At 41.2% G+C, this 24,853-nt stretch overlaps 1 protein-coding gene across 1 annotated transcript in view; it reads left to right on the forward strand.

Moving 5' to 3' along the window:
- The window catches only part of PHEX (phosphate regulating endopeptidase X-linked), a 138,554-nt gene extending 115,601 nt beyond the window's left edge, over positions 1-22,953 (forward strand). The window contains exons 16-22 of the mRNA XM_077807195.1: positions 6,482-6,536; positions 10,184-10,251; positions 12,657-12,787; positions 15,508-15,573; positions 16,848-16,952; positions 18,776-18,852; positions 22,851-22,953. Coding sequence (XP_077663321.1) covers positions 6,482-6,536; positions 10,184-10,251; positions 12,657-12,787; positions 15,508-15,573; positions 16,848-16,952; positions 18,776-18,852; positions 22,851-22,953 — 605 coding nt within the window. The remainder of the gene's footprint in view (positions 1-6,481; positions 6,537-10,183; positions 10,252-12,656; positions 12,788-15,507; positions 15,574-16,847; positions 16,953-18,775; positions 18,853-22,850) is intronic.
- Positions 22,954-24,853: the final 1,900 nt, after the last annotated feature.

A 24,853-nucleotide genomic window follows, 5' to 3' on the forward strand; every position in this document is an offset into this window, starting at 1 on the left:
CAGAAAATGCCAGATGAGACCTTATATCTCCTGCTAAGCATCTTGCAAGATGTACGTGCTTGATGGTGTGCAGCTGAGGAAAGCTCTCTGGTATGTGGTGGCTAAGGAAATGCAACAAATACAGTCTCCAGTATTCATGGTCTCAGAGAAGCAACTGCAGTTTCCTCAGGAGCTCTTTTCTTTTCCTGAAGGTCTGGGTTAACCAGAAGTTTACTGACGAAGGAGCAGTTTCAAAATAGTCCATTGGCTTTCTGAAGGCTAATGGGCAGAGCAGTTTTGGAATCAACATTTCTGAGTGGTGTTCTTAATGAAGAGATTCAGGTTGTTCCCATTTTCCTAATGACCCAGTGGTCACTTTCATTTTAAACTACATTCACAGGCAAGACAATGAGCAAGTCTCTTCCCCCCCATCTCTTTCCTGACGTTCTTATCTACAAATGCCCAAAATAGAAGAAATTTTTCCTCGTACAGTTTTTGTTTCTGGGGAATCCTAGATATTCCCTTTCCTTAAGAAAAATATGTAAATATTTTTTGTAAAAATATTCTTTTCTCTAGGTCCTTAAGTGGCCCACCTCACCGTGCTATCTGAGCCCTCATAAACATTAATGCACTTACCCTCACAAAACCCACATGAGAGAGGAAAGTAGTATTATCCCCATTTTCACAACACCTCTATGAGAGAGGGAAGTAACAGTATTCCTGTTTTATAGGTGGGGTGAGAGATTAAGCTTCTTTCTCAAAATCAAATGGGAAATCTTTGTCAGAGCTGGGAACTGAAAGTCTATTGAGTCCGATGCCTTTGCCATAATATCCTTTTTCCTCTTTACCTGTGAGCTGAATTTGAGCCAATGCACCTACTTTTTAAATTAAGGTTTGCACATATGCACAGTACGGCCCAGTTAGTCTGCCTTCCAGAGCTGATTCTGTTTGTTCTGCGAATTCACAGGATGTATGGGGTGAATGACCACTCTTCTTGTTCAACTCCTTGTGTTAGTTTGAAACCCTTTGACTTTTGGCCATCACTCAATCTTCTGTTCATCTATTACCAATTCTAAACCTCATAATTTGGATCCACCCTATGAAAATTTGAAAACCATGTTACAGACTTTACACACGTAAACGAAACACATGTCTGGGACCTGCTGAACACAATTCTGAACAAAGTATACATCTTAGGGATCATCTTGCTATTTATCACCTATCACTAGTATCTGTGTGCTAGGATCACTATCAAGTCAGAATCTGTTTTAAACATGCCAGTGCAGTTAGTGGTAAGTGTGGATAAACGGATGTGATTTGGAAAGTGGTTTTGCTAACACAATTTAGAAGACCCAGTGCTACCCAATCAAATATTTTACAAGATAAATCTTAGGGCATTTGAAACCAGAGTTGGAGCTGAATCTAAAATTCCCCATGCTTCTGTGGGTCTTATTTGGTGTTATGGTTCAGACTCATCACTGGTTAGAATAATGTAAAATGTGTTGTTTATTGCATAGTTTCAGTGCACTAGCAGGGGAAACCTAGAAATTGAAGTGTTGCTTTAATTGTGGGGATTTTGCAGTGGTGTAGTGATTAAAAAAAAAAAGTGGGTAAACTAATCTAAACTAAATTCCACATTCCCCAAATGGGAAGTGGGTAAACTCTGTTTCCTTGTGTTTCCTCTTAAGTATGTGACTGGGATTTTGACTTTGTTCAAATAAAAATTCAATGGAGTAAACCAACATGGTAGAATTGGAAGAAAATGTTTGTATGAAGCCAGGTGGTGTCAAGCTATTTCCTGTCACAGCCCTCTAGTGTAAAATGAGCAAATCTAATTACTTGTACTTATTTGGGCAAATAACTTCGTCTCCCTGTGCCTCAGTTTGTCTATCTGTGAAATGTGTATAATACTTACCAACCTTACAAATATGTTAATTAATAATGCTGATAACTTAGTTTATACAAACATGTAAAGCACTCCGAGAGAGAAATTCCACTGTAAAGGTGGAAAATGCTGTATTTTAAAACTTGAAATATACACCAACAAACTACACATCCCCTTGTTAGGGATGCAGATTGAGCGTTGATATGAGAGTCAAGTTTCCTTCAGTGAAGTTAAAAGTAGTCCTGTGCAGGTCAAGGATGTCAATTAGAGTTTTAAACTCAGAATAAATTCAAAGCTAAACATTTAAAAAGCAGGATAGGTACAATCAATTGCCTGCAAAACTGTAAAAAAAGATGTTGCATTTTGGGAGTATATTCTAAACAAGTGGAGGGTTCAGCAGATAAATAATGGAAGGGCAGTAGCAGCAGCAATAGCAAATATTTTTAAAGGTGGAGTTGTAGGGCACCTTCACTCACAAACATTTTGAAAGAAACACCCTTCTCCCCCCTTCACAACCACCACCACCACATTTTCCACAACCAGGAGAAGGAAAATACCTTGTCCAAATAAGTGTTATTTTTATTTCTAAATTAAGACAATGACACAAGAGGAAAAACTGCAAAATTCAGGCTCAATCCTGTAAACATTTACGCATATGAGTGTCAAAGCCTGGCCCAGTCTCCCTGTCTGGACAGACATCCATCTGTTGTGAATGGACCCAACCTCTGGATGCCATGTGCTCCTAAGCCAAATAGGTCAGGCAGAGCCGCATTGTTGTTTGTAGATCTGGGACTCTAAGCACATTCCCAGGTGCAGGCCCCAGTCTCTGCGCACCATCTTTGAGATGTGGGGCTTCGCAGCTAAGCTGCCTTAGACCTAATCAGTGCCTCAACTCTCCCGAGCCCTCCTGTTGCTTATACATTGTGACAAAGTTCCTCCTCTGCCTTGGTGGGTCCTGCGCTTATTGGCGGATTTGCTCAGAGATTCACAGCAGCCTTCGGTTTGGCCACTTTTGCTAGTGGCTCAAACCTGCCGTTCACTCAGCTAACCTCATCACTGGCCAGCATGGGGAAAGGGAGGAGAACAATCCCCGCAGTCTCTGCTGACCCACCTAGTGGGTCGGGGGATAGGTCAGGGACCTTCCTGTCTGGTGGGACCCACTGTCCAAGTCACCACCTCTTGTAACAAATAGGGAGTTGGGGGGAATGGGATGAGGTTCCAGCCCAGAGCCCTGTGGATTGCAGCTGTCTCCAGTGGCTCCTGTAACAGCTGCATGACAGCTACAATTCCCTGGGCTACTTCCCCATGGCCTCCTCCCACCACCTTCTTTATTCTCACCACAGGACTTTCCTCCTGATGGCTGATAATGCTTGTACTTAGTCTTCCAGTAGTACGCCTTCTCACTCCCAGCTCCTCACACGTATCTCACTAACTGAAGTGAGGTCCTTTTAAAAACCAGGTGCCCTGATTAGCCTGCCTGTCCTCATTGATTCTGGTAGCTTCTTAATTGGCTCCAGGTGTCCTAATTAGCCTGCCTTAATTGGTTCCAGCAACTTCCTGATTGTTCTGGAACAGCCCATTATCTTACTCAGGGAAAAGGGACCTCCTTAATCTGGGGCTAATATATCTACCTTCCAGGTCCTGTGGATCCCCCTCTTAGGCTGGGGGGATCCTTTAGCAGTGGGCGGATCTCTATAGGGTCACTTTCCTGTAGCCATCTGGCGTGACCCTGTCACAACGTGTTCCTTCAGAATTCCACCTCACTGTGTGGGTGCTCTGAACTCACTTAACCTTTTCAAGGACAACGTAGCAGGCAAGCAAGGAACACAGGCTTATCAAAGGAATGAACCACAGCCACTTTTACAATTAAGTAAGTACTAGAGATTTACAGTTCTTCACAGAAGAACTAACAGTCCTGAGACACACCCTCTCCATGACTGATCTCATCCTTCCTGTGAGTCTGAGGGCTGGTCAGCATTTCACATGAGGCAGTATCTCTCCTACCCTCTTCCACTCTCTCTCCAGCCTGGTTTTCTGGCATGTGATGGTGGACAGCTCTCTTCTTCTGAAAGCAGCCCACCCCTTACATATAGTCTCTGATTCTGTTTTGCTTTGTGACCAGACTGGGAAATTCTAACCCCAAGTCATGCAAGTCCCCATGAAGAAAAACATTGTCCCCTGTATTGTCACAGGGAATCATTCTGAGTTGGTGGCCCTTGAAGGCTCTCCCACTGTAGTCCTCTCTGAGATGTGCCACACCCTATCCTGGAGGGGTAGTGTCTGGACTGGCCGTGATAGGGTCAGGCTGGCTTTCCAACACAAAATGGCAGTTAGCACATTAAAATGGATCACAGAATATAAAAATGGAAGTCTCAAACAAAATCAAGTTCACAGTTTGATACATGCATATCTTACTTAGTCACGGTGAGTTACTTTACTCACACAAATAGACTTATTAAATCAATGGAACTACTCATATGAGCAACATTACTCACACCACATTAATATTTATAGAATTTGGCCCTTGGACACTGAGGGCTCATGTGCCAATGAATGCACCTATACAAGACAGTAAAGGGACGATTTGGAGCCCTGCGTGGGCTACCTGCATGCCACAACATGGAGGAGACCAGATTGCAATATTCCACAGTCCAGTCTAGAGAGTTTTCTATTGACTTCAAAAGGTTTGAATCAGATTCTAACAGAATGTGTGATTTGTCACTGCCTAAACTCATTTATGAAGAAGCTTTGTAAGTGGGACCTATTCTAATGATGATACCAAAATTTGTTAGTCTCTAAGGTGCCACAAGTACTCCTGTTCTTTTAACACTTACATAGGGTTTTTCATCTTTAGATCTCAAAATGCCTTACAAAAGAGGTCAGTATCATTTTACAGATGGGAAAAGTGAGTCACAGGAAGTGAAGGGACTTGCTGAAGTCCACCCAGTAGGCTAGTGGCAGAACCAGGAATACAGCCCACATCTCCTGAGTCCCAGTCCAGTGATCTGTCCTCTAAGAGTAAAGATCTCATCAGGATACTTGAGAGTGCCATTAATATGAGATGTTTGACAATACACATGGTGAATATGAATGCTTACTCTTCTAGTTGTGATGCAAGATCAGGAAAGCCTTGGTAACTAGTGTAATTTATATTTTTACAGCACAAAAATAAAGAGGCCAAACATGGTCTGAACAACAAAAGAGCATCCAGGGAACTATAAAAACCCAGATAATAAGTTTTACAAAAAGTTATTTTTTCATAAATCAATTGCTAACAGGTGGCTATGGCAGCAAGGGAGAAAGAGCGGGCAGGCAGCAGATGGGCAGGCCAGGAGGTCATACCACTTGCTGCATCACTTGACATGAATTACACTCAGTATGTTCTTTTAAAAGACCCTGGGAGGATAACAATGAAATCTTGCCTCACATTTACTTTAGCTGGGCAAAATTCCATGCTCTGTTTATAAATAAAAGACCTAAAATTTTATTAAGTGTCTTTTTTGTTTTGATTTTAATGTTCATGTGTTTTTTATGTTTTGAGACAGTAACATTCTTTGGCAATCAGAGTATGGTGGAAAAGTTAGAAATTGCAATGAACCAGTCTGAGAAACATCATTGTCGTAGCCACTTTATATATGCTTAAGATACTCTAAAAAAGAGAAATGGAGATATAGGCCAACTCTTTTCAAAAGGGGGCTCCTGAAGCTATACACCTAACTCTATATCTAAGCACCCAAGTGGCTTGATTTTCACCCCATTTTGAAAAAGATGGCCAGAGAGTCTCAATCTTGTGTAGTGGCTGTTAACCAGTTGCTATACTTAACCCCAGATAAGGCAGAACTTCAGAGCAGGGAATTGACTTCTGTATGTGTAATGAAATGTAGTTTAGTGGTTAGAAATGAACCAGGGATTTGTGAGTTCTAGGTACTGTTGCTGTCTCTATGTGATCTTGGGTAAATCACTCACTGGAGTGTCAGCACTGATAACCTTTCAACTGCAGATTATTTTACCAGTAACTTCCAACTGATGCACTTATTGGGTATGGTTGGATGTTCCTATCAAGCCTTGATAATCTATTCATACTGTGATCCTGATTCAACAAGTTGGTTAAACATATGGGTTACTTTAAACAACTCACTGATTTTAATGGGACTATTCATATGGTTAAAAATAGGAACATGCTTAAGTACCTTGCAGAATTGGGGCTCCAGGCGCCTGGGGAGCAAGTTCTTATTTTTTTTCCATTTTGTCTGTTACTCCTGCCCTTCTGTATGTATTGTCAAGAGCTTGGAGGCCAGAGAAGTGGCTCCGTCCCTTTGCATGGGAAGAGCAGTGCATCCAGCAATGTATGTAGCCCAAAACCCAGAGAGAAAGCACAAGGAAAGTTCTGCTTGTCTAGATGTCTAACATGTCTAACTGTCCCAGGTCAAAGTGCAACATCCTGTTGCCACTGCACTGGGAACAAGGAGGATCTGTGATCTGTTTGAAGACCCATAAGCTAATTATCAGCACACTGTTTTGAAGTTGTTTTGCAGAACCCTCTTAAAATCCCCCTCATGGCTTCATCATTCAGCTGGATTGAATTTGCTTCTAACTTTTGTATTTTGACTATTACAGGATTCCCAGCAGGAGAACTCCAAAAGCCTTTCTTTTGGGGGACAGAATATCCTAGGTAAGTAAGAAAGGAAAACTATAGTAAGTAGGCAATGAGGAGTAAAAGAGTTGCAAAGGTACGTTCTTGTGTGAAATGAAAGGGAGCATGAAGTGAAAGAGTGTATTGATACAGCAGCCCAAAACAATGTGTACAGTAGAAATGTATAATCATGGCATGAAGAAACTGGCAACAGGAGAGCCCTTTGGGATGTGTCCTTCTGCTGCAGGCTGCTTTTTCTATTGAAAAACCAGGATGATCTGAAAAGCTGCTGCCTTGTGATATACCTGTTTTTACCTTGGGAAACTGGATGTCTCTGTGTTATTTTAAACTGAGGATTGATTGCTTTGAGGAATTCGTAAATAATTGTGTCTGATTTGGGTGTTTTGATTCTGTAGTGAGCAGAAGAGAGCAACGTGTGCATGAAGTCTATTAGAAAAGAACTGTAAATAATGGAAACAAAAACTTTCATCTGCACTGAATGCTGGCCCACCCCAGCTAAGAGGGGCATTTAGTGTATTCCTCCTTTAAAATTTCATTATTTTCTTACTATAATTTTAAACTAATATTGGACCTGCTCCAAAGCCTCCTGAAGTGAATGGCAGCATTTCCATTGACTTCAGTGGGTTTTGGATTAGGTACAAAAGGCTTGGATCCACAAAAGGAACATAGGGGTTTTGAGGCTCAGTACTTCAAGGCCTAACTTGTGCCTAGAAAATCACAGGAACACACTGCAGTTCACAGAGTCTGAATTAGGCCCCTAGGCTCCCTATACAATTAATGGGGAGAGATAGGTGCCTAGGAATGGGATCCACAAAAGCCAGCATGTTAGGTGGGGAGCCCCCATAAACTAGCCAATAGGAGATGCTGGTGAGAAGGGAGTTAGGAGTCCTGGAGTTAGGTGCCTAAGTCTGGGCTGCAGGATTTGCTCTGCTTCTGCTCTACAGCTGGGAACTCCTCTCCTGGAATCAGACATCTTAGGTGCCTAAGTACTTTTGTGGACCTGGGCCAAAGTGCTTGATGTCCCTCTTAGGGTCTCATCAAGGCAGTAAATATCTCTCAGGATCATGAGCTTTAATCCAGCGAAGCACTTTAGCACATGCTTGCCTTTAAGCAGATGACCAGTTCCACTGGGGCCGTGGTTAACATGTGCTGTTATAGGGGGAAATGATTTCAGGTCACCTTTAATCATGCTTAGTGAAAAGTCCCTACTTCCATGCAATTCAATGTTTTCATACTTGGGGAGGGACAAGAGAATAAAAAGACCCTGATCACAGTTTCAGAAAGCTATCTTGCTATCAAATGAGACCAATTACTACTGACAGGTGTCCTTAATAAATTCCATTGTTTACCTTTAAACATATGTTGTATTTATTATATTTCAATTGGGACAAGTGCTCCTCTAAATAGAAATTTTGGCAGTAAATTTAGAGATATGTATTCAACTTAGGAAGAAATAAATTCATGTTCAAGATTATTTCTTATGAGCCAAGTGACTTTCTTGTGGTGCAGTAAGTAGGAATAAAGGGAGGTGCTGTCCAGTTAACTCCTTTTCTACAGTGCTTATTTCAGTGTGGTCAATTCCAGTTTTGTTCTCTGAGCTGATTTCTTGGTACCCTGATCTCCTGTCAAAGAGCTTTGAAATTGTGGTTCTTTTAAACAATTATGCCTCACATATTTCTCTTCTTTGTTACTCTAACTTATACAAGTTGTCAAGGTTCCTTCCACTCTGAACTCTAGGGTACAGATGTGGGGATCTGCATGAAAACCCCCTAAGCTTATTTTTACCATCTTAGGTTAAAACTTCCCCAAGGTACAAACTATTTTACCTTTTGCCCTTGGACTTTATTGCTGCCACCACCAAACGTCTAACAAATATATAACAGGGAAAGAGCCCACTTGGAAACGTCTTTCCCCCCCAAATCCTCCCCAAACCCTACACCCCCTTTCCTGGGGAAGGCTTGATAAAAATCCTCACCAATTTGCATAGGTGAACACAGACCCAAACCCTTGGATCTTAAGAACAATGAAATAGCAATCAGGTTCTTAAAAGAAGAACTTTAATTGAAGAAAAAGTAAAAGAATCACCTCTGTAAAATCAGGATGGTAAATACCTTACAGGGTAATCAAATCCAAAACATAGAGAATCCCTCTCAGCAAAACCTTAAGTTACAAAAAGACACAAAAACAGGAATATACATTCCATTCAGCACAGCTTATTTTATCAGCCATTTAAACAAAACAGAATCTAACGCATGTCTAGCTAGATTACTTACTAAGTTCTAAGACTCCATTCCTTTTCTGTTCCCGGCAAAAGCATCACACAGACAGAGAGAACCTTTGTTCTCCCTACCCCCCAGCTTTGAATGAATCTTGTCTCCTCATTGGTCATTTTGGTCAGGTTCCAGCAAGGTTGTCTTAGCTTCTTAACCCTTTACAGGTGAAAGGGTTTTGCCTCTGGCCAAGAGGGATTGAAAGTTGTTTACCCTTCCTTCTATATTTATGACACAAGGCATTTTCACTCCTTTACTCATCAGAATGACATTTAGTAAACAAATGAATCTGCTCTATATCAAACAGCTTAACTTATTCTGGATCTTTTGTCAGTCCATATAATAGAGACCATACATAAGTGCTGGAATCAGAAAAAAAGAATTGTCATATTTTGGGGGGATTAAATCATAAACACTTTTTTGGGCATGACTGAAATGAACAATTAGTATGTGATGGATCATTATGCCCAGTAATAAAATGTTACTTCAAACCCTTTGCCTTTTCCTGTTACTATACAATGTGTTATTAATACACTAATATACGCTACTTTGTTGTATGGCATTTCTGTAACATGTGATGTATGTAAAGTTCCAGAAGAATAACTTAGCAAATACAAGATGTGTTTCATGAATACGTCTTCTGAATGAAAATTTCACACACGTCTTTTCCTCTCACCATAGAAGAACATCCGAAAATTGAAAACAAAAATACACTGTACAAACAAACCAGGAAGATGTCAATTATTATCTGCCAGGAACATGAAATGATTGTCTACTTTCTGGCTCTTCAGTGCATTAGATCTGATTGTAGATAATCTCTTATTTCTGCACAGGTGAAGGGAAATAGGATAATACCTCTTTTGAAAACAACGGGAATCTGTTTAATGTTTCAGACATTAAATGCCATGCATTTGCAAGCTTGTCTATCACATACTCAGAGCAGAGTGATTAGATTTTTAATCTTTTAATCTTTGATCTGTGCTTTTAATCTTTGATCTGTGCTTTTCTTTAACTACAATAACTACAATAACAGAACAATTTTACTCTTAACACTACCCAGTTCCCAGTTAGAAAATAAATGCTGCAATCAGTTGGAAACCCCCTTTTTATTTTGAGTCCTGATGATGACATAAGATATTTGTATAGAAAATCTAGCCACCTCAGAGATGACAACAATGCCTTTAAGGTTTTATTTTCACCCTTCTTTAATAAACAAGGTTTTTCATGTTCCACCTTTCACTATCAGAAGCTTTGAGAGGAACTTTGTGGATGTAGGTTTTAGACACAAAAAATCTTTTCTGAAATGGAAACCTGTTCTATCTTCTATCTCATCTGCTTTGATGTTCATATGCATGCATATATATTGTAAGGTGAAACTGCTCTTTTGTGTTATAGGTCTTTAAGTTATGGTGCCATTGGAGTAATTGTTGGGCATGAGTTTACCCATGGATTTGATAATAACGGTGAGTAATTGTCCACATTTATATTCTTCTTTTTGGATTTGTTGAATAGAAAAAAAAGATGCGTTGAAGCAGCTTTATGTGTACATATTTTCAACAATGATAAGATGTGTGAAGAGGACCATAAGATTGTAAAAAGAATGGTTTAGTTTTGTATGGATTCCTTCTGAAGTTGGGCCAAGAGGGATTTTTTATGAGTGAGTATTTTCCCCCGGTCTGAAACAGAACAAAAAGAAAAATGATAGAAACTATCCGATAAAATGAAATTCTGAAAAAAAGATATTTTGGGCTAACGGAAACGTTTTATTTTGACAAAATCAAAACCTTTTCATTCTGATTTTTGCTTTACAAAATTAATTTACATAATACAAAATTTTAAAAAGCAAAAATAATTTCAAAATGGAAAATCAAAATGTTCCATTCAGAATGTTTATCAACATCTTTCCATTTTTTCTTTTGGAACGCATTTTCCTTTAAATTGACATGCTTCAGCACAGTGTGTTGCTTTTGTGAAATAGAACCATTTTCCATCAGAAAATGCCAATCAGAAAATTTCTGACCAGCTCTAGTTCCTTCCACTGCTGCAATAGATATAACAATTAATAGACTTATGTCTTTGTCTTCTCATTGTCATATTGATTATGAGAAGTAGAAGTCTGTAGAAAATTATGGCAATGTATAACACACAGTTTATGGCAGTGTATTGTAAGGTATTGATCTGACTGGTCTGTGGTCGACTGGCTGATTTCTCTCTGGGCATGTCTACACTGCAATTAAAACACAGTGGCTGGTCAGTGCCAGCTGACTGTGGCTCACAGGGCTCTCAGGCTAAGAGCTGTTTAATTGCTGTGTAGACATTTGGGCACAGGCTGGAGCCCAGGCTCTGGGACGTTGCAAGGTGGGAGGGTCCCAGAGCTCAGGCTGCAACCTAAACCTGAACATCCACTCCACGGTTAAGCAGCCCCTTAGCCAGAGCCCAAGTCAGCTGGCACGGGCCAGCCACAGGTGTCTAATTGCAGTGTAGACATAGCATATGTCATGAGACTTTAGACAAGCAAACTGGGAAGCAGGAAGCATAGAAGTGTAGTATCAATTTTATAATATAGCAACGATGTGCCTGTTTTCAGAATCACAATTATATGGGCTGAGGATGAAAAATAACCACAATTAGATTTTACCGGAAAGTTCCTATTTCTGTAATATTGTACAACTCCGAGCTATGTCGTTGACATCACTCATGGGATAAAAGTTGTTATAAAAATGGGAACGGAGACACTGGATGAAGTAGAGGCCCCACTGATAAAAATGGGAGCTTTGCCATTGATGTCAGTGGGGGCAGGATTTCACCCAGTGGCTAAGTCCATTTTAAACAAAAATATAAAATAAAAATATCGATGTGGCCATAAATAAATAAATAAAGCCATTAGTCAAAAACTGATGACTGATCGTGTCACCCTTGTTGGCTCTAAACATCTTAATGTCAATTGTTTTGATCCTTCTGAGTTCAATAATCCTCATGAAGAATAACTCAGAACAATTATGATTTTATGTGTGTGAAAGTAATTTTTCTCTGAAAAATGGCTATGTAAAATAACGCAGTCTTCCTCAGCAAGTCATATCCTTGTGTATATTCAGAGTCATATTTGATTACTTTAGTTACAAACTTAAGTTTTTCTGATTTTACTCTTATTCACACTGCACAGTCAAGATAGTTTTGGGAGTGCGTGCTGGATTCCATTCTGGCTCACAGGTCATTACATGAATTGTCTACTATGGTCTAACTGCAGTGTTAAATTCTGCCCTCAGTTACTCTTGTGAAATCCCTTATTTTCCAATTTCCAGCTATATAAATTCATCCTGGGATCTGAGAGTCAAGCTGTGTTATTTCCAGCTTGTGCATCAACATCCAAAAAAGAATCTCTAGACTATATTCTCAGTCACATATGTGCAACCCCATTGGCTAGGATGGCTGCTGCGGAGTGATGTACAGGTGTTAGCACTGTAAAATAATAATACAAAGTACACAGCCACACCGTTAGGCAAACTACAAAGACTATAACTCCATACCCTCTTGGGTTGAATCTTCCTTTTCCCTATTAAGTGAATGATATGCCTAATGTTGCATCTTTTTGAGATTCACTGACTGTGAATCTGATTGTGAATTCACTGACTGAGTGGCATTCGCTGGATGGCATGACCCACAGGAGTTGGGTTTCTGTAGTACTACCTTTAGCTGAGGGACAAAAATCAGAAAATCTAAGTGAATTAAGCAGAATAAGCAAGTGTCGACAAACTGATGTGAAGTCATACATCTGTTTTACTACTCTAACTTCTTGTATTTGTGTCCATGCTATGCTACAAATACTGCAAAAAGTATATTTTTCTCAAAAATGTCTTCTGGTTTTTAGGTCGTAAGTATGACAAGAATGGAAATTTAGATCCCTGGTGGTCCACTGACTCTGAAGAAAAATTCAAGGAGAAGACAAAATGCATGATTAACCAGTACAATAACTATTACTGGAAGAGAGCTGGCTTAAATGTATGTAACATGCCAGTGGCTGAAGTCCCTGATAGTTTACTTATTTTTTCATGATTACCAATATGTTGGAATGCTACAAGTGGATGGGCTATTCATAACAAATGCTTTGAGATGAATGTAGCTGTTTTTCTGTTCATGTACTATACATGAAGTGAGCACATTTATTTAATTAAACTTGTTTGTCAAATTATTAGTCAAAACAAATTACAACAACAGACTCTTTGTTGAGAGGGTTAAACTGCTTCTCATAGTGAGGTCAACAGTGGAGGCTATGTGAGTGGGTGAAGCCAAGCAGCAGGAGTAGTCCAATGGGGATGTATGTGTTAAATGCCCTCTAATGGCAGTGTCAGCATAGAACAGTGATTGGAGCCGTGTAGTGGCAGCTACCATTTTCTTTAAAAGAAGGAACTAATAGTGTGTTTAGCAATCCCACCCAATATATCAGAAAATAAATTAACATTATAGTGTGGAGACACAAGCTACAGCTTATTTCCCATTCAACTCTTGCTATTTGTGGACATGTTGCTGATCAAATGAATCAAATACTAAACAACCATTCACAGCAACTGCAGAGTTGAAAAAGGAAATAGAAATGAAATTTGTGTATTAGCTATCGGAAGCATGGGCTCCTCCTGAATATATGCAGGTTTAAACAGTACGTTTCTTGAATGGAGCATAAATAGGGACCCTGGGTGTGGAATTCTAGCCCCACTGATATCATTTGCAGAACTCCCATTGACTTTTGTGGGGCCAGGATTTTAACCTCATTTTTACAGTTAAATCCATATCCTTTAAACCCAATTTCTACCTCCTGTCTTGACATTTTAAAAGCATAATTAACTCACCTGCTCTTGCACCTCCGCACAATAAGTTGTTAAAGGTATGTTCATCAGCTGAGTGATGATGATGATGTGCCACTGACCAATCAGCAATCCAATGACTCAAGTTTGCAGTGCTGGATATCAGCCAATTTACAAATAAAATACCTCCCACTGTTTGTTAAGCATCTCTGCTGCCACCATCATCACCACAAGAGAGGTATCACTTCAGACACAGAAAATGTTGTGGAGGAGCTGCTGGAACTCACCCATTCGTTCCATGCTGTTGCTATTGGCCCATCCATTAGTCTCTTGCTTTCTGGAGGTCCTGACTGTGGTTAGGAGGATTTGGACCCTCCCTCATCTGTGAAGTTGTAGGAACTGCTGCTAGTGCACAGTCATGTCATCTACAGGACTTCACTGAGGTGAAGATATTTAGTTCTTCTTTTCTGTGAAGCATCATATTGCACTTTATGATAGGGTCATTTTTGTTATGTTTCAGGGTGTGCGCACACACAGATAAAAATATAAAATACCCCTTTTGGAACACTGGAATGTAAAACTACTTTATTTCTTAGAATTCAGAATGATACACAAAATCGCACACAGAGAGAGACAAAGCAGGCTGCTCCCTAAGGCATAGGCACAACTCTCCTAACTTTGTTCTAGACTGGCTTTTTCCTGACTAACTGCTGCTCCCAGATTACACACTTCCCTACAGAATCCCCAAGCATGCAAGCAGGACCATCCTCTTTCAACTCCTCTTTCAATTTGAAATTAAAAGGTCTCCAAAAAGGTGCTTAATGAAAAAAGTAGATATGAAAATAGATATAGTTTCAGACTTTGCCAATACCAAAGAGCTGTGGGGTTAAGAAATTCTCTTGTTCTCCCATCACTATCATGATCCCTTTTAGCCACAGCCGTTTTAGTGATCTGATCCAGAGTCCATTGAAGTCAATGGAAAGATTCCCATTCACTCCAAAGGCCTTTGACTAGACCATTGTGCCACTGATAATTTGTCCAGTCCTAAATTTCAAACTGTTGCTTCATGCCATTTTATCAGCTGTTGCATTGGAATCATATTTTAATTAATTTGATTCTAAACTTGATCCTGTGGTTGTTTTTTGTATAAAATGTTGGAGGAAAAAACTAATGAATTACCAATACAATCTGATAACTCAAGAACCCTTATAGGTCTGGTGATAATAGATAGTGCTCTACTCCACAGAAAATGAGAGGTTCTTTCAGATTATATTAAATATTGTAATATCAGGATATTGGGTTTATCAGCATTTAGATGACACCAATTTTTGTAACATGATTTTTTTATGGTTGCTGGAAGCAATATTAGAAAAAAGAACTTGAACCTTCTTTCTAGATTTGTAAAAAGCATTTTGTACACTACCCATTTCAATTCTCTCCGTGATATCTACTTTTAATTCTACTGTTTTCTGTTATACTTTGATAATTACCGTCACTCTAGTAGTAGATAAAGAGTTATGTGGAGAAATAAATGTAGTTTGTCAAATAAGTAAAAAACTTTGCAAATTCCCAGATCTAACTAGAGGAGCTAAAACATGGATGGAAAAAAATATTGATACCCATTCAAATTTCCCAGACCAGATTCTCAGATGCATTGTTTCTGCTTCATGCCACTTTGCCTTTGGGATCTAACCCTAGAGCTAGAGTAACTGGCCACAGGAGAATACAGAAATGGTATGAGTATAGGTTTGATTTTTCACATTGGAAAGCAATTTTCTTCATCAGAGCTATTCATTTACAGTAGCTGAGGATCTGGCCTATAACCTCTGTTTGATTTTTTTTCCTGTCTGTATATATAGGTTGTCCTTGAAATGCAGTTTAGAAACAGATCAAATGAATTATGTTCTTCCTTTCTGCTAGATAAAAGGGAAGAGGACTTTGGCAGAAAACATTGCAGATAATGGAGGTTTGCGAGAGGCTTTCAGGGTAGGTGTAAGATTCCCAGTGGTGATGTAAGAGCATGCGCACCAAACTCAGGGAGCAGACTGTTAAAAATCAGGGCACAATCCCCTAATTGCTTGTGAGTTATAAACTTGGATCTCACCAATCAACTGCACCAAGTGCAAGCTTCTCAGGCACTTTAACAGCCTTAACATGGAGTCACAGACCGTCCCCTTGGATACTCGGGTCTGTCTCACTGGCCAGGTAAGCATATCACTGTGACAGATGGCCTCTTACACCAAGAATCACAGCGCTAGTCAGGTTAATCCCAATCCCAAAGAGCCAGTCACTTACCCCAGGTCAATTGCACTTTGGGTTTCACACCAAGACAATGCTTATAGCCAATCCTATAGTAAACTATCTGAAGATTAATTAAATAGGGAAAGGGAAAATAGGGAATTATTTACATGGTTAAAACAAGCAACATAGACACATGAATTATTACAGTCTTAGATTTCAAAAGGTAATATAGGCTGCTATAATCAGCAAGCTCTATTTGACCTTTAGGGGTAACCCTGGTTAAGCAGCTGAGGATCTTTTGCTTATTCGTAGAAATACCTTCCACCCCCTAACCACAAGTCCAAGCAACATAGTCCCTTTGGTTTGTTTTTTTTTAAATTCCCCTCCTGCCAGGTGCTCTGAGCTGAAAAACTCAGCTGATGGGAGGAGTCCATTTGCATGACTCATCTTCTCAGGGAGGAGAGCAGAAGCGGAATAAGAATAAGAATCTTTAGTCCTTTTGTTGGCAGTCCAGATGTGGGGAGTTTCCAGTTGTAAAATCCACCCAATCTAGTATCAGTGGGCCTCCTCTTTCTGGACGGGCATAACCATTTCTGCAGAAGAGCAGGTCTTCAAACTAATGTCCCTCTCCTGTATGGCAATTCATACAATCCTAGAGGCTCACAATACAACCACTCACATATTACATTACAATATGGAACACAGATATTACAAGTAAGATTAATGCGTTCAGCAATTCACAAGCATTTGTGAGAGACTAAACACTGTTATAATTCAAACGTCTATTTTATCAATATTAATCCACAAGTGATCCAGACAAATTCCAGCTATGTATCTGTAAGTGTCCAGTTGAGACACGGGGTCTTTGGCAGGAGCTGGCACCTGGCCTGCCAATGTCACAGTAGGCAGCTGTTTTATTTCTTTGTGCTTGAGGGGGAAAAAATTGAAACACAGTATTGTAAAAACTGCTGTTGAGCTCTGTATCTACTGAACTATACCCACTGTACCTCTCCAATCAGGCCTATAGGAAATGGATTGAAGAAAAGAGACAAGGAGCAGAGGAGGCTTTGTTACCAGGCATTGAATTCACCCACAATCAGCTCTTCTTTCTCAGTTACGCTCATGTGAGTACTAGAAAACGGATTTTCAAGTTGATGTATCCACTACGTTGCTCTACAATCTTGGTTTAAAAACAACCCCTCCTCCCCAACCTTTTCTCCAAAAGAAGAGATTTTAAAGGGTTAATAAAGACTCCTTTTTCTGAACTTACTAATTTTTCTTCTCCTTCTCCCTCTGTGTCCTCTCAAGGACCTCACTCATCTTTCGTCTCATTCCCAAACTTTTGTACCCCCTTTTTCTTTGCAACTTACTGGCTCCTCTACTTCTCCCACTGAAATTATTCCAGCTCTTCAACATAGTTGTCATGACAGCCATATCCCTCTCTCTTGTAAACCTCTTCCTCTCAATAGCCTTCATCCTGTCCCTGCCAATTTTTCAATCACTTCCCCTTCGGTTTCTCACCCATATAGGCCTTGGTAGGGTTTCAGAGGTTTGAGAGCAATGGGTCTTAAGTCTGATGTATTGGGCATGTTGTTCAGTGAAACCAAGCAATGGAGGAGAGAGTAATCTTGGAAAGTTTGTTCACTTTGTCTGCTGTACATTAAGATTGCCTTCTGGTGCCCTTTGTATATTCAGCACACTTTTAGAAAAGAGACACCGGTATGGACATTAAATATCCTTGAATTCATCTTATTTCATACAAAGGATTAGGTGCTTGACCAACTCACAAGGTCTGTTAGGGTGTACTGGGTATAGCAGACAAGAGGATAATTCAGTATTTGCATATATTGTCCATAGCCGCCTTTGTGGTCACTCATAATTGGGTCAGATATGACCTTAGGAGCTGAAAATTAAGGGGCATTAAAGGAAACTTGGAAAATACATTAGGAATCAGTATTGAAAATAATGAAGTAATGTGTTAAGTAATGTCTACGGTTGACAGGGACAAGAAACATCATTATGTCACATCTTTAATATACACTTTAGAGCAGGGATCTCAAACTCAAATGATCACGAGGGCCACATGAGGACTAGTACATTGACCCGAGAGCCGTATCACTGACACCACCACCCCTGCTACTCCCAGCCCTGCCCCACTCCACCCCTTCCATGAGGCCCTGCCCCTGCCCCGTGTCTTCCCACCCCTTCCCCACCACCATTCCAACCCCTTCCCCAAAGTCCCCACCCCAACTCCACCCCCTCCCTGCTTCTATTCCAACCCATTCCACAAATTCCTGCCCCACCTCTTCTCAGCCTCCTCCTCTGAGTGCATGGCTCCCCGCTCTTCCCCCTCCTGGAAAGCACTAAGTGCCACCAAACAACTGTGGAAGCGCCTGGAGGTAGGCAGAGGAGCGGGGATGCAGCGTGCTGGGAGGGAGGGTTCGCGGTGGGTAAGGGGAACTTGGCAGCCATAGGAAATAGCTTGGTGGTGGGGGGCTCAGGGAGCTTGGCGGGCTGCAGCAAAGAACTCGGCGGGCCATGTGTTTGAGACCCCTGCTTTAGAGGTTTAAAACCAGGAAAATTCACAGTGGTTAAAAAGGAGGGGAAAGAGAGTTCCAGATGGTGCAGCACAAGACAAGAGGCGACCCTCAATTACAATGACTCTCAAGGGAAAAGACAATCAAGGAAGCTAGCATTAGATGAGCTAAGTGAGCAGATGGGGAACAGCAGTGGTTAGAGACTTGGATCCCTGGAGAGTGTTTGAAAATCAGAATTGCTTTAAATTAGATAGAGAGATGACTAGGAAGCCAGTGGAGGTGAAGGAAAATGGGTGTGGTATTGTTCCTGCCCATCTCATATATATTACAGTAATACATGTAGACGGATCAGCTACATTTTGAAAACTGTGTCCCCCAAATAATATATATGTTTGTCTTTTCTTCGTTAGGTGAGATGCAACTCCTTCAGACCAGAGTCTGCAAGAGAGCAAATCCATACTGGAGTTCACAGCCCTCCTCAATTCAGGTAGAGTAAATAATATGACAAATTTCAGAGTAGCAGCCATGTTAATCTGTATCTGCAAAAAGAAAAGGAGTACTTGTGGCACCTTAGAGACTAACAAATTTATTTGAGCATAAGCTTTCGTGAGCTACAGCTCACTTCATCGGATGCATGCAGTGGAAAATACAGTGGGGAGATTTTATATACACAGAGAACATGAAACAATGGGCGTTACCATACACACTGTAATGAGAGTGATCAGGTAAGGTGAGCTATTACCAGCAGGAGAGAAAAAAAACTTTTGTAGTGATAATCAAGGTTTGGCCAAACCGGACAGGCTCTTCGTAAAAGAATAAATGGACACAAATCAGACGTCAAGAATTATAACATTCAAAAACCAGTCAGAGAACACTTCAATCTCTCTGGGTCACTTGATTACAGACCTAAAAGTCACAATTCTTCAACAAAAAAACTTCAAAAACAGACTCCAACGAGAGACTGCTGAATTGGAATTAATTTGCAAACTGGACACCATTAACTTAGGCCTGAATAAAGACTGGGAGTAGATGTGTCATTACACAAAGTAAAACTATTTCCCCTTGTTTATTTTCCCCCCATACTGTTCCTCACACGTTCTTGTCAGCTGTTGGAAATGGCCCACTTTGATTATCACTACAAAAGGTTTTTTTTCTCTCCTGCTGGTAATAGCTCATCTTACCTAATCTCTCTCCTTACAGAGTGTATGGTAACACCCATTGTTTCATGTTCTCTGTGTATATAAAATCCCCTACTGTATTTTCCACAGTATGCAGCCGATGAAGTGAGCTGTAGCTCACGAAAGCTTATGCTCAAATAAATGTGTTAGTCTCTAAGGTGCAGCAAGTACTCCTTTTCTTTCAGTAAATAATATATCTGTCTAAAGTACACAGCTGTAACTAGGGTGGGGCAAGAGGGGCAACTGCCCAGGGTGCAGAAATGGGGCAGCGCAAGATCAGGCCCAGCTGTGATAGCCCTCCACCCCGCAGGATTGAGCCCAGCAGCGTTGGCCGGAGTCCATGGGCATAGTTTCGGGTGCCAGGGGCATTGCTCCCCCAAACAGAGGCCCAGGCTGGAAGCGGAGGAGGTGGTATGGAGCTGCTTCTCCTGCTAAGCTCTCCTGCCTCCGCAGCTGGACACCACCTTCTGGGTCCTAGTGCCAGTTGTCTTCCCCTTCTATGTTTGGTGGGTGCCCTATATGGTCACCATCTTGTTTTCTGTACAATGGTAAATGCCCACAGGGGGCATATTGGGGAAAGGGGGTGAGGTCGGGGAAAGATGCAGTGGGGAAGGAAGGGGGATAGGATAGGGCAGGGGACAGTGGGGATGGGGAAGAGAGAGGAATGGGGCAGGTGGAGGGGGATGTGGGAGTGGTGGGAGGGGGATGGGGGATGGGATGGGGAAGAGAAGGGGATAGGGGACTGTGGGGTGGGAAGCGAGAACCCAACGCAACATCCCCTTGGCAGCAGCTGGGGCTCCCCTGTTAAGCCAGACCATCTCTCCCCAGCATTGGCAGCCTACCTCCAGTGGGTACCCTTGCCACAGGTACCCCCTCCAACACCCCCCAAATACCCTCTCCAGCTCCTCCTCCCCCAGGCAGTGTCCTTTATTTGGGATCTTGAAATATGGTAACCCTAGGGGTTGCTGCATTCTCACAGGCTTGGTTTCTGGAGCTGGCGGGAGCAGCTGTCCCCCAGTGCTTGGAGTGGGCACCGGGCTTGCATGGCTGAGCTCAGAGCTCAGGCTGTATGACTGTGAGCTTGGCCACCAGAGGCAGCTGGCTCAGGGAGCAGGGCAGAGAGGGCTGCCAGGCAGCTGACCAGAGCACCTGCTACCACAGCACGGAGAGCCAGGGGCCCAAGCAGGCCAATGTCGGCTCCTGGCAGGAGGCAATGGTTTTCAAACTGTAGGGCACATTGCCCTAGGGAGGTGCATCCCACAGTGTGAAAACCTCTGTGCTAAATGGGAGGCAGAAATCTGGGGAGACACATGAGCCTGTGTGCAACCTCCCCCCCCATCACCTTTAGGGGGCGCAAATCAGGGGTGCTGGAACAATTTTTATAGTGGGGATACTGCTGATGGAAAGTATGGAAACCATGTATTTGGTGTTTGTTATTACTACTTCAAGCCAGGGCAGCACCACTGGTGCAAATATGATTGTTTGCCCTGGCGCTAAAATGCGTAGTTACGGCTCTGCTAAGGTACCTACAGAGACAATACAGTGTCTAACTGCAGAAATATAGGACACTGAAAGAGGTAAAGGAATCAATGCAAAAGTGGGTGCTGCTCTTATTGTTCTAGCATTTAGTTATTTGTACTTGAATATTTTTATTATCTCCACTTCCATCATTGGGGATAGGCTTCTGCAAAAATGTGGGTTTTGCACAAGTCTTGGAAAATGGTCAGACTAGATCTTGTTCTGATCTCCTCTGGGGGTGTTCCATAGTCCAGGCCTAGAATCTAAAACAGCTTGTTTGCCTCTGGTCTCTGTGAATCTCAGGTTTCCATGTCCCTGAGGACCACAGTGATTTTGGACAAAAGCATTCTCAGCTGATGTTATCAGGTTATGGAACAAACTTCTAGAGAAGATTAGGTGAATCCAGAATCTGACCATCTTTAGCAAATGCTGAAAAACCTTCCTCTTTCAAAAGGCATCTTTTTACCATAAGACTGGGACTCAACAGTGATATTCCTGTGAAATTAATAACATCTGACAAATCAAAACCAACCCCCCTACCTCAAGCAGCGGTTTTACCTCAAGAAGGGAGAAGTCCCAGAGATTCCAGGGACTTTGTTATTGCTATCAATTTTACATGCAAGGTCTCAGATACTATGATGAGGGATGGCAATATAAAACCCTAGGGATACATGATTTCATCCTTGAATAGTCTTTCCTCACTATGTACTCTTTGCCATTAGTGATATTTATTAACTGTAACTATATTTTCAGTAATTAGTAGTGGCTATTAATCTGCAATAGGTGTGTCTCAATTAAGTGGCTGACACTGCAAGCAGAACTTGCACTGACTTCAAAGTTTCTAAATGCAGGCCCCGAATATGTATCTGAAAGCTTAATGTTTCCTGATATTTTATTTGCAGCCTAATAGTATATTGTAGTTCTCCCCACAAAACTGACCTTTAGGCATTTTTTGTACTGCAAGTATCCCTACTAGCAGAAAGTCCAATCAGTGTGATGGGAATTTCTTTTCCACCATGCTGAGCTACACTGAAAGGCTGATTGTATGCAGCGGAGAAAAAGTGCTACTTCACTGCAGAGCCAAGGTGAAAGAGATACATGATTAATTGCTTAGTAGATACACGTCTGCCATTAGCCCAGACTTTCACTTATTTTAGTACCATTTCAAACTTCACATTAGTAAGTATTAAGAGACTAAAAACTACTAGGAGTCAACAAAATGTAATTTTAGCAATGGTAAAATAATCCTAGCTGACATGAAATAAGGGAGGGCAGGAAAGAGAAGTCAAGAACTATGTGCACAGAGAGAGGGAACTATTGTCCCAACTGGAGGTGGTCTCTTCAGGTTGGCATGTAGACCTTGCCAGGACAGTGTAAGGGAGTCTATACTCCTGTTTTCTGTGCTGCCCTTGTTTGTTGAGTGACAAAATACAAATTCCATTCCATTAGCCTTTTAAGCTGGCACCTTTCCTGAATGCTACGATCTAGATTTGGACACCCTTACTCTGTAAAATAGCATTTTATTCTACAAAATCCCATTGACTTCACTGGAGTTTCTTGCAGGTCCTTCTCAATACTTTGGGTAAAACAATGTTGGCCCGATGTTAATTTAAAGGAAAACTTTCCCTGAAATACAAAACTTTTCCAATGCCTGAGAATAAAGAGAACAGAAAATGTAACTTCCACAAATAGAAAAAAATCTGAAACTTTAAAGTTCAGCAGAACTCTGCAGGATCTGTGATGTTTCATTTCAAATAACTTAGATGTTGTGTTTTGTTTCTTTCTTTAGAGTTATTGGTGCAATGAGCAACTTCGAGGAGTTCCGTAAAGCTTTCAATTGCCCAGTAAATTCAACCATGAATAGAGGTTCAGAATCCTGTCGGTTATGGTAGATGGTCTTTTTAAATCCAGTGCCAAGAGGTTTTATATATATATATATATAAACTGCTGTTTCTGAACTTTAACCCACTGCTACAGCTTCAGAGCAACATTAAGCAATATAGAGAGGTTTTATTTTTTTAATGCATCTTCATCATCTGGGTGGGTGACCTGCACAGATCTAATCATTGTCTGTTTATGGTTTGGAAGCCTTAAACATTGGACAAGAGAAAGGAGAGGATTCAGGAAAAAAATTGACACTCCATGGTTGGATTGCTGTTGATGGATTGCTGCCGTTACTCATTCCACTTCCTGATTTATAGTTTAGCAAGAGGAAAATGGTAGAATCCAATTGTAATCTATTGCTTTGCAGGAGGGCTGAGCAAAATGTTCCCATACAAAATTCAGTCCTTCCAGATTTGTTTAGTTCACGAGAACTGCTACGTAGCCAGCGCTGATCTCCTGTGCAATACAGCATTTTGATAACATACGGTGTTATTGCATAGCATGCCATAAATGATTTTGCATGATGTTAAGACACTAGATTTTATATCAGTTCAATTTAAGAAGTCAGATCAATGCCTGAGGTTGGAATAGCTCGTCATTGTTTCCACCTGCACTGACTAAACACAAAGATTACTTGTCAAATCCTGGGCATTCTTCATGAGTGCCTTAATAGCAGCATATGGCAAAAATCTACTAGTGGAAATGGGGCTAGAGCAGGGAATCCCTGTCACTGGGAAACACTAGAATAATTGCATTATTATGTGTAGTCTTGATTCCTGTTCCTAACAGGCATACATTTACACACACGGGGTGTCTTTCACCCTTGTATACAGGGCCTGAACAAGGAAGCTGCACAATTCACACCTCATGAAAGCTCCACACGCTACCTAAGTCCCACTTGAGCGCTATGAGCTAGGGTTTAATGAGATGTAAGTCGTACTCCGTGCTAGCGCTAGGCATTAGCGGACTAACCAATTGATCAGGGCCTCGAGCAGCTCAAGAGGGCCCCTTATTCACTTTAGTAGTATGCGGTGTGTGTGTTGGGGGGCGGGGGTAGGGAATATTCCTGCTTAGGGTCCCCAACCAGAGGGAGGGATAACTTAGTGGGTTGAGCATTGGCCTGCTAAACCCAGGATTTTGAGTTCAATCCTTGAGGGGGCCATTCTGTGTGACAGTTGTTTTGGGGGAGGGATAGCTCAGTGGTTTGAGCATTGGCCTGCTAAACCCAGGGTTGTGAATTCAATCCTTGAGGGGGACATTTAGGGATCTGAGACAAAAATTGGGGATTGGTCCTGCTTTGAGCAGGGGTTTGGACTAGATGACCTCCTGAGGTCCCTTCTGACAGTGATATTCTGTGAATGGGCTATCACCACTTCTGCGTGTACTGGCCCTGTACACAGAGATGAAATCCACCTGTATCCATTAGGAAAGGGGGAGAAGTCACTCAAGAACTTAGCATCTACAATGTTTGGCCTGTTTGCCTCACAAGAGATATTCAGATGCAGACAACTTTCCAGATGTGGTATGTAATCAGGCAATTAAGTCCTTCATCTGATTTCCATTGATAATGTTCATAAAAGCATGTTTTCTATTGTGGTAAGCTTTATTATGTAGTAGTTAGGAAAGAAAAGCAAACAAAAATAATCTCTTGCCCAAGGAAATATATAGAAGTGGGTTTTAGGTATACTGTACAGCGCTTAACTGATTTTTACATAGAAGAATAATTTCACACTGACAGAAGTTTTACTGTAGTAGTTTAAAAAAAATCTTCCCCTTTAAATGGTTTGGCTTTTAAAAGAATATTATCAGTTTAAAAACAGGGGGTAGAGGTTACTGAGTAAGGCTGATTTAAATTTTTCCAGCAAAAACGGCTTTAGTCAAAAATCCAATTTTTTATTGAATACAATT

This window comes from Eretmochelys imbricata, chromosome 1 (genome assembly GCF_965152235.1).
Source record: "Eretmochelys imbricata isolate rEreImb1 chromosome 1, rEreImb1.hap1, whole genome shotgun sequence".
In the NCBI taxonomy this organism is placed as follows: Eukaryota; Metazoa; Chordata; order Testudines; family Cheloniidae; genus Eretmochelys; species Eretmochelys imbricata.